The sequence below is a fragment of the Salmo trutta genome, chromosome 15 (assembly GCF_901001165.1).
Source record: "Salmo trutta chromosome 15, fSalTru1.1, whole genome shotgun sequence".
Lineage (NCBI taxonomy): Eukaryota > Metazoa > Chordata > Actinopteri > Salmoniformes > Salmonidae > Salmo > Salmo trutta.
The window spans coordinates 12,480,330-12,491,215 of NC_042971.1; the positions used below are offsets into that span (position 1 = coordinate 12,480,330).

Genomic DNA, 10,886 nt, shown 5'->3' on the forward strand with positions numbered 1-10,886 from the left:
GAAGCTATATAAATTAATTTATTAATGCCTATATTCGTTTTGCTACATTTCTACTATTACAGACATCTTAATGCATACTTTTAAATTATATTATGTGAGCTAAACATAATATTATATATAAACATCTTATAGTATAACATTTTTTATTACTAAAACATTTAATTGAAATACTGTAGAATTCCATTCATTCCTATGGAGGACACCTCCTGGGGAGGGCCAATAAGGCCGACTGTTGGCTTCAAAGCCTCTCAGTAGCCAATACATAGCATTAACAATCCAGGGTTTATATGCATCACTTGATACTAGCACGTCACAGTAGGCTAAAAAACAGATACATAATTGTGTATTTATCTCATGACAATGGTAGCCTGGTTCAAACCCCAGCATTTGATTGATCATTTTATTTCAATGGACAATAAAGCACAATGGAAAATTGAAAACTCGGATTAGATTATAATGGAAAACTCGGATTAGATTATACTCATTCAGTGAAATGTTCTTCCCGATGTTGAAGACGAGGGTGGGGATGCTCCTGGGTCACTGAGATGCCAAGGATGCTCTCGTGCAATGCCATTTGTCGAGCTAACAGCCTTTTCCCGATCACGTGGTAATGTTGCCGGATATTGATCCACATCTTGTCAACGGTATAAACCATTCATAATCGTTTTTTGTATTAATCTCAAAATTTGACATACTTTACATGTGTATTCTATTACGGGGATAATCATATAGTGCCTCTTTCGTTTACGATTGATAACTAATTTCATTCGCAATTGGCGTATTTGGGCGACAGACAACACATGCAGTGACTCGCTGGCTGTCGCATCACAATTCTAGCATCCATTCCTGCATCATGCACTGGTGTCTTCCTTTCCGATTTCTTCTAACATTACTATCGTCAATCTTGGCACTAGGAGACTCTGGATTTGCACAACTTGATGGTGCTCCACCTTCAAAAATAGGTAAAGTAGCTAGCTCTATTTTGTCTAGCTAATGTAAGTTAGCTATAGTTTTGAGGACATGTGTGGCTTGCAGTGCTGCTAACGTTAGCTAGTTGGGTTTGCTAGCTAGCTAATGACAAATTAGCCTAGTAGCTGCCTATAGCTCTTTCAGAGGGCTATTCAGCCACAGAGAAATGGAATAGCTACCAAAACTGCCATGTAAATTCCCTGGTTGGGGATGACCTGTTTTTTTTGACAGATCATTAAATTGTAGCTTACTGATGTGTTTCTTCTGATGTCCGCAGCCATTGTAGGCGCTGGGATAGGCGGGACCGCCACAGCACATTTTCTACGGCAGCACTTCGGGCCAGAAGTGCACATTGATGTGTTCGAGAAGGGGACAGTCGGAGGGCGCCTGGCCACAGTCACCGTGAACCATCAGGACTATGAGTCCGGGGGCTCCATTATCCATTCCCTAAACCTGCACATGCAGGACTTTGTCAAGCAACTGGGTGGGTCCATCGCTGTCCTGTTCATAGATGGTACATTTTAGTACCACCGCTTTTTATCTGTCCAGATCCCTCTGAGAAAGTACAAGTGAAGACCACAAAGACAAAAAGGTGTTCTGTTCATTGCCATTACATGGACATCAAAGCAGAGGAGAAACTGAGGGTTGTAGGATAATCTTCCGTTGGCTTACTGCTTTGCTGGTAACTACGGTATGCTATTCCACCCATCACACTATTCTATTTTTGTTACAGGTCTTAAGTATCGTAAGAATGTGGCAGGGAAGACGGCTGTGTTTAACGGGGAGGAGTTCATCCTGGAGGAGACTGACTGGTACCTGCTGGATCTATTCCGCCTGTGGTGGCGCTACGGCATCAGCTTCATCCGCCTGCAGATGTGGGTGGAGGAGATCATGGAGAAGTTCATGAGGTGAGCGGCAGCAAGGGAAGAGAGCTCAGACGAGACAGACAGAGGAAATCCTTCTCGCTGTAAATTGATTTACTATTGATTTCAGAGCGCTGTCAAGCTATTCAACATGCCTTTACATCCCCTATACAATCTGTCTCTCTCCTTTCTGTGTCTATGTGTTCAGGATTTATAAGTACCAGGGCCATGGCTATGCCTTCAGTTCAGTGGAGGAGCTGCTGCACTCCCTGGGCGGGTCAGGGTTCCTGAATATGACTCACCGCTCTCTCTCTGAGTCTCTGCTGGAGCTGGGCGTATCACAACGCTTCATTGACGAAGTCATCGCCCCCGTCATGAGGGTCAATTACGGACAGAATATCAGCATACCAGCTTTTGTCGGTAGGAACTAAGGCCAGGAGGATACCAGTATCGCGATACTCATTAGTATCGTGGCAAGGAAACAAAACACAAAGTGGATTTAACTTCTTTAGGAAAACAGCCCTAATGTTGGAATGTTGAAAACAAACATCCAAGCTATACCAGACAATATTTTACATACAGCAGGTTTTTAAAGGACCAAAAAGTTAGGTCTGCTTCGCGTTTTCATTTTTTTGCCATGGGAAAAAAATGTAGCGATAATGGTGTCGTCGCAGCATTAGTAGGAACTTGAAGTACATTTGTAGTTGTTGTTGTGCCGTTCAGGTCATAACGTTCTGCCGGTCTACCGCTGCAGTTGCTCATCATGGTCACATGTTTTAATCTGTGTTATAGGTGCCGTGTCATTGGCAGGTGCACAGGCCAACCTGTGGGCAGTGGAGGGAGGGAACAAGCTGGTCTGCTCTGGGCTGTTAAAACTGGCTAAGGCCAACCTTATCCAGGCCCAGGTCACAACCATCTCCCCCCATGCAGCTGGTAAGTGACTAAACATAGATTTATGTTTATAACATAGTGTAAACCACGGTGAACGGACATGTTTCGCAAAACTGCGTTTCAGCACATATTCATTTACTTGCTCTAATGTCATTATTTCTTTACGTGAATTGAAGGAGAGTCTACCCAGTATCAGCTCAACTATGCCACTCTGACTGAGAAAGGATCTGAGTTCTATGACATTGTGGTGGTGGCGACTCCCCTGCAGTCCAGTGTGGGCTCAGGTATCTCCTTCCAGGGCTTTGAGCCTCAGCTGCCTGATATTGCTGGTTCCTACCACCACACAGTGGCCTCCATCGTTCACGGCTACCTCAACTGCTCCTACTTTGGCTTCCCAGACCCCAAGCTCTTCCCCTTTGCTAGTGTTCTCACCACAGACTCACCCGGACTCTTCTTCAACAGTGCTGCTAGCATCTGTCCCGTCAACATCAGCACTGGATTCCGCCGCAAGCAGCCCCAGGAGGCTGGTGTTTACAAGGTATTCTCCCCCCAACCCTTAGATAAGCCAGCGCTGAAGACGCTGTTCAGGTCCTACTACTCTGTGCAGGTGACAGACTGGCAGGCTTACCCACATTATGGGAGCACCCAGGACCTGCCGCCAGTTGTCCTTCACGACAGCCTGTACTACCTCAACGGCATTGAGTGGGCCGGCAGCGCCATGGAAATGAGCTCAGTGGCAGCCAAAAACATTGCTCTGCTGGCCTACCACCGCTGGAGCAGGCAGCTGGAGATGGTCGACCAGAAAGACCTGATGCACAAGATCAAGACTGAGCTGTGACACCTCAACTCCGCAGACTCAGGCTCCGCCGGCTAGCTGCGGGGATTGTTTCTATGGAACCTTGCTGAAAGGTTGCCAGCAATACAATGATGTAGTAGCATGATGCCTAACTCTAAGGAGTTGTGTTTTATTAAGTTACTGCTGCTGGCTGCAATGCAAAATAAAACATGTTTTAATTTAATGCCACGTTGCATTCCATGGAAAGTGGCTCATTCTCAGCGGTTTGACTTGATATGCAAATAATATGGACTTTATTCAAACTAAATGCTTATAGTCATAAGGCTTACTACTGCATTCTGATAAACAAATACAATATGGTTAGAATTGATTTACTCAACTAAGCTACTTTCATTAATGCACTGATTTAAAGGCCAGTTTTAATAATTGCTTTTATTTCTTCATGAGTTCAAGTAATAACTAACCGATTGTACACGTGTTTGCCTGACAAGAAATTAAAATGGTTCTTAATTTGTTTGCTCTGTCATGTGTTATCCTTTTTAAAATGCGCTGTGTCATCTTTACTAATGTTATTTCGATTCACTTTCTGATGCACCATTTGGCGATGGTGTGCATGCAATCTAGTTTTAAACTGAGTTTTAAAATGGAACTTCCCTCTGGAAGCAGCTTCTTCTGTTGCTACAGTCATCAATGCTTGAAGCCTGTTGCATAGTTGTTACATAGTTGCATCTCTGCTGCATAGTGACAAATTGGAACATTGTTATCTCTAATGACAAATATAATAGTCTAACTGCATTCATTATTTACACATTACTACAATGTATCAACAATAGGCTACATTATACATTATGATTCTTGACATAGGCACTTCATCACGTGACCTGATTCCTGATTTGTCTGTAGTTCTCACAGAGATACTGTAATTCTCGTGAAGTTAGTCTAATGTAGTTCTAAATCCACATTCTTAAATTAACAAACAAATCTTAAGACGCAACATGGCTTTTGCCATTCCTATGGTTGTACTGTATTTACTCTGTTTTGGTCATTTGTTGAAGGGGTGGTACAATGGTTTAATCCCAAGGGACCAAACCGAATGTCTAGCCTCTAGTATGGCAGAATTCCTTTTCTAGGGTGCAGGAAATGTAAATGAGTTGACAATGAAAATAGTCTTGGCTAAATGTAGGATTCTATTGCATAATATTGATATTACATCACAAAAGGTTTATGAAATGAGCAAATTAAGTTATTATTATGGGCAACTTTTTGATGATGTGGTTTTAATCTTCACTTCCATTGTACTACTGTTTGAATGGCTATGTCTGCTTTTCAAAGGGTCATCTTTATCTTGCTAGTATTGACTGCAGTTTGCTGATACTTGTAAGTATAACCATGTGACGGAATTCATGGAGGTTTTGCTGTGTATCACAGGCTTCAACTTGTGTGTTGAAATATTTTAAAGACAGAGCAGTGACAGGCAAGCATACAGTGCCTTCAGAAAGTATTCTTAACCCTTACCCCTTGATTCCACATTTTGTTGTGTTACAGCCTGAATTCAAAATGGATTAAATATACTTTTTTTCCACCCCATCTACACCCCATACTGACAAAGTGAAAAGAGGTTTTTAGAAAGGTTAGCAAATTTATTGAAAATTAAATACAGAAATATCTCATTTACAAATTGTATTCACACCTCTTCGCTATGACACGCCAATTGAGCTCAGGTGCATACAATTTCCTTTGATCATTCTTGAGACGTCGCTACAACTTGATTGGAGTCCACCTTGGGTCAATTCAATTGTTCGGACATGATTTAGAAAGAAACACCTGTCTATATAAGGTCCCACAGTTGACAGTGCATGTCAGAAAGTGTAATGTATTCATACTACAGAATAGTAGGCTGAAACACAGCCAATACAGTCATACGGCATGCAACTATAATATTTGTTTGCGGACCGTCATAATACCAAAGAAGAAAAATAAGAAGTGCATGTCAGAGCAGAAACTATGCAAGCAAGAAGGACCTTGGTCAGGGAATTGACCAAGAACCCAATGACCACTGAAATGGTGGAACCTGCCAGAAGGACAACAGTCTCTACGGCACTTCACCAATCTGGGCTTTATGGGAGAGTGGCCAGACGGAAGCCACTCATGAGAAAAAGGCACATGAGAGCATGCTCGGAGTTTGCAAAAAGGCATGTGAAAGACGAAGCATAAAGCGAAAGATTCTGTGGTCTGATGAGACAAAAATGTAACTCTTTGGTCTGGAGAAAACCAGGCACAGCTCATCACCCGTCGGACACCATCCCTACCGTGAAGCAAAGTGGTGGCAGCATCATGCTATGGGGATGCTTTTAGGCGGCAGGAACGGGGAGACTGGTAAGGATAGAGGGAACAGTGAATGGAGTCAAATACAGGCAAATCCTTGATGAGAACCTGCTTCAGAGTGCAAACGACCTTAGACTGGGGTGATAATGTAATGTGCGTTCCAACAGGACAATGACCCCAAGCATACAGCCAAAGCATCACTGGAATGGCTTCAGAAGAAGAATGTAAAAGTCATTGAGTGGCCCAACCAAAGTCCAGACTTGAATCCCATTGAAAATCTGTGGAAAGACTTGAAGAATGCTGTTCACTGCCACTCCCTATCTAACTTAACAGAGCTTGAGAAACTCTGCAAGGAAGAATGGGAGTAAATCCCCAAATCCAGATGTGCATACCCAAGAAGACTCAAAGCTGTAATCTCTGCCAAAGGTGCTTCTACAAAGTATAGACTCAGGGGTGTGAATACTATTTCTGTATTTCATTTTCAATACATTTGAAAACATTTCTAAACAAGTTTTCACTTTCTCATTATGGGGTATTGTGTGTAGATGGGTGAAGGGGGGGAATCAATGTAATACATTTTGAATACAAAACTAAATGTGGACTAAGTTAAGGGGTATGAATACTTTCTGAAGGTGTGCAATATTGTTCCACCTGTATGCATTAAGAGGCAGTAAATACCAGATATCATGTGTGTTCATTGGTTCACGTTTTAGTAATTTATCAGACGCTCTTATCCAGAGAGACTTACAGGAGCAATTGGGTTTAAGGGCCTTGCTCAAGGGCACATCAAAAGATTTTTCACCTAGTCTGCTCTAGATTTTAAAATCGGCAACATTTTGGTCACTGGCCTAACGCTCTTAACCACTAGGCTACATGTCACCCATAGCTCTGCCAAGAATGTGAAAGAAACAGAATAGTCTTTTGTATACAAGTGTGGGAGAAACTAGTGTGATTCACAAGAGGATCAAACTGTGGACCTTTGCCCTGAAACTGTGAGGAAATGCAATGAGCCACATATTTGTTACAAATCCCCTTCTTTAATTGGGGGTTTGTTCAACTTGCGCAACAAGGTAGTACTTATGAGTACCTGTTCACTGTGCCTGTTTGGCCTGTATTCATATTTTACAGATATCACCACTTAAACCTTGTAGCCTAATGAAACCACTCTTACCAGTTATCAGTGTTTTGATGGATATTGTAAGGGTCTCTGTGCTTCCGAACAAATTGATAAATATTGAGCTTGTGGAGCTGCCTATGTCTGTGTGTTACTGAGCCTTTGTGTTACTGAACCAGCTGACGACAGCAGCTGACCACAACATTGAAGGCAAATGTAGAAAACAAGCACAGTGCTTGTCTCCTCAATAACATTTGGGGAATTCATACTTTTTTTAACCTTTATTTAACTAGGCAAGTCAGTTAATTACAAATTCTTATTTTCAATGACAGCCTAGGAACAGTGGGTTAACTGCCTTGTTCAGGGGCAGAACGACAGATTTGTACCTTGTCAGCTCAGGGATTCGATCTTGCAATCTTTTGGTTACTAGTCCAACACTCTAACCACTAGGCTACCTGCTGCCCTATTATAATGAAGAGAGGCTGGTTTGCTGAACAACCTATTTGATCCCATTTTGTTTATCACTCCATAGCACTAACTATTATAGTATGTTGACAATTTGTTTTTAATCAGTGGATCAAAAAATGATCCACGTTCTAGCTTTGGTCATATTAAAGATGAATTCAATACAAAGGGGATAAGAGTGCTTGAAGCAGATCAGGAGAGTACATTATGAATAAGATAATTGAATTGACTCAATGTTATCATAATGTGTTTTTCTCATCCCTGTTCTTCCACAGCTGGTTGACAGCTATTCTCTCCCAGCTGAATCCACGGTTTGGACCTGCGTTGAGTAATGACACCACTTGGTACCTGTGATTCCACTGGCCCTGACTCTGTCCTCGACTCTGCCCTCAATGACTGAGAAAGGCCTAGGAGGATCAAGAACAAAGGCATTATAAACCTGTCCATTTAACTTTTTTCAACTTTAAATCTGCCACTTGGTTTACCTAAGATAATAAAGGTCATGAATATACTGCAATAGCTCGCAAGATGGAACTCTGCTCAGCCTGTAAGTCACTGAGCAGCATCTAGTGATGCTGTTTTGGAAGCTATATCTGTGTAGGAATCTGAAAACGAGGGGGCAAGTAGTTGAGATACAAAGTGTCATTCAAAGTGAAAGTGTATTCATTATATTTCTTACTGCTGAGTAATAGTCTCTTCTATTGAGAGAGAGAGAGAGTGAGCTGGCTTGTGTCCCGGGAGCGCAGGCAGATCTAAGCAGACTGATCTAAGCAGGCTGTGCACTGCGGAGTTTCCAGACTAGTCCTGAGTTCAGACCCTCCCACAGATGGAATCCTTGGCTTAGTTTTTATTTATTTTTAATAACCCACATAGTTACTATCCCTTTTTGGGAAAATGCTCTCTGAATATATGATATAGGACCTTCAGTCATGGTTGAATGCACATTACCTTGCTCATCCTATCCGATTTAAGTTTTTCTCAGAACTCATGTTGTATTGTGTAATTATTTGACCAAACTTGTCTGTTACAATGAATATGTGTAGTTGCCACAAAATCCACTTTGTGATGTTTTTTTGTGCTGTACATTTTGGGGACCTCCTATGTAGAAACACAACGTGCCCAAGCACTTCCTGTAAGGCAGTATGGGAGACCGGGGCTAAATGTAACACAATTTGCATTTTGCTTATTTATGAAAAGATTGTTTGAGTTAGATTAACAATATACATACAAACAGGGTTGGGTAGGTTACTTTCTAAATGCAATCCGTTACAGTTACTAGTTACCTGTCCAAAATTGTAATCAGTAAATTAACTTTTGGATTACCCAAACTGATTATATTCAGTTACTTTTAGATTACTTTCCCCTTAAGAGGCATTAGAAGAAGACAAAAATGTACAGTACCAGTCAAAGGTTTGGACACACCTACTCATTCAAGGGTTTTTCTTTATTTACATTGTAGACATTGTAGAATAATAGTGAAGACATCAAAACTATGAAATAGCACATGTAGAATCATGTAGTAAGCAAAAAAGTGTTAAACAAATCAAAATATATTTTACATTTGAGATTCTTCAAAGTAGCCACCCTTTGCCCTGATGACAGCTTTGCACACTCTTGGCATTCTCAAAACCAGCTTCATGAGGAATGCTTTTCCAACAGTTTTGAAGGAGTTCCCACATATGCTGAGCACTTGTTGGCTGCTTTTCCTTCACTCTGCGGTCAAACTCATCCCAAACCATCAAAATTGGGTTGAGGTCAGGTGATTGTGGATGCCAGGTCATCTGATGTAGCACTCCATCACTCTCCTTCTTGGTCAAATAGTCTTTACACAGCCTGGAGGTGTGTTGGGTTATTGTCCTGTTGAAAATCAAATGATAGTCCCACTAAGCGCAAACCAGATGGGATGGCGTATCGCTGCAAAATGAATGCTGTGGTAGCCATGCTGGTTAAGTGTGCCTTGAATTCTAAATAAATTACTGACATTGTCACCAGCAAAGCACCTCCACACCGTCACACCTCCTCCTCCATGCGAAGATCATCCGTTCACCTACTCTGTGTGGTTGGAACCAAAAATCTCAAATTTGGACCGGTCTAATGTCCATTGCTCATGTTTCTTGGCCCAAGCAAGTCTCTTCTTATTGGTGTCCTTTAGTAGTGGTTTCTTTGCAGCAATTCGACCATGTAGGCCTGATTCACGCGTTCTCCTCTGAACAGTTGATGTTGAAATGTCTGTTACTTGAACTCTGTGAAGCATTTATTTGGGCTGCAATTTCTAAGACTGGTAACTCTAATGAACTTATCCTCTGCAGCAGAGATAACTCTGGGTCTTTCTTTCATGTGGCGGTCCTCATGAGAGGCAGTTTCACTATAGCGCTTGATGGTTTTTGTGACTGCACTTGAAGAAAATATCAAAGTTCTTGACATTTTCCGGATTGACTGACTTTCATGTCTTAAAGTAATGATGGACTATCGTTTGTCTTTGCTTATTTGAGCTGTTCTTGCCATAATATGGACTTGGACTTTTACCAAATAGGGCTATCTTCTGTATACCACCCCTACCTTGTCACAACACAACTGATTGTCTCAAACACATTAAGAAGGAAAGAAGTCAATGGATGTAGCAACTACAGACTGGCCCTTTAAGTCTATCAGTATGAATTGGATTTAGCAATAAAAGCCCCATTTGTATTCCATAAACTGGGATCCGCACTTTGCAACTGTTGCAAGAGCGCATTTTTCACTGGCTGTTCACTGGTTTAAAAAAACGATGAATGACAGGCAGCTTAAACTTCTTGAATTCAACCATTATTGGGTTCAAATACATATTTGGATTTGTAAACAGGCATCCACAACAACCACAATCCGTAAGGCGCAAATAGCTAAATGAGAGAGCAGCAGTGTGATTCGCATCAACTCGCTATTTAGACATCAATAATACGTGATAGCCGTATCGCCGTAGATTACACCATTGCTGTCATCTTACCTCCAAGCGTTTATTCAAGTTGGATAATCTTTGGATGCCGACAGCAGTCACACCATTGGAAGACATACCTTGGACTGTAGCCTACAAAAGCCTATTCCTGCGCTTTTCCCGGGATCGATCAAACACATTTGGTGTGTGATCATAGTGGTCTCTCACTTGCGGTCAGTCTCACTCAGGTGGAACAAATTTAAATGTGCGTCTTTTTTTAATGCTGATTTGAATGTCATTGAGAAAACAGAGAAGTGTCAAAGATTTTTTTTCGCAAACTTCCTTTCAGAATATAAAAGTAATCCTCGAAGTAATCATCTAGTTTTTTTTGGTGGCAACGTAAAGTATTACGGTTGCCGTTTTTGTAATCCCTTACATGTAACGGATTATATGTAATCCGTTACATGTAATCTGTTACTCCCCAACCCTGCACACAAACAACATATATGTTAGACCATTAGACACTGTAACTACTTTCTAGGACATACCAGT

The 10,886-nt window shown here is 41.5% G+C and overlaps 1 protein-coding gene across 1 annotated transcript; it reads left to right on the forward strand.

The window, feature by feature from the left end:
* The first annotated feature begins 605 nt into the window (after positions 1-605).
* On the forward strand, positions 606-4,034 carry pcyox1l (prenylcysteine oxidase 1 like). The gene is made up of 6 exons (XM_029690434.1): positions 606-962; positions 1,247-1,453; positions 1,703-1,877; positions 2,041-2,252; positions 2,625-2,765; positions 2,900-4,034. Exons 1-6 carry the CDS (start codon positions 854-856, stop codon positions 3,559-3,561), a joined length of 1,506 nt encoding a protein of 501 aa, XP_029546294.1. The 5' UTR covers positions 606-853; the 3' UTR covers positions 3,562-4,034.
* The last annotated feature ends 6,852 nt before the right edge of the window (positions 4,035-10,886 follow it).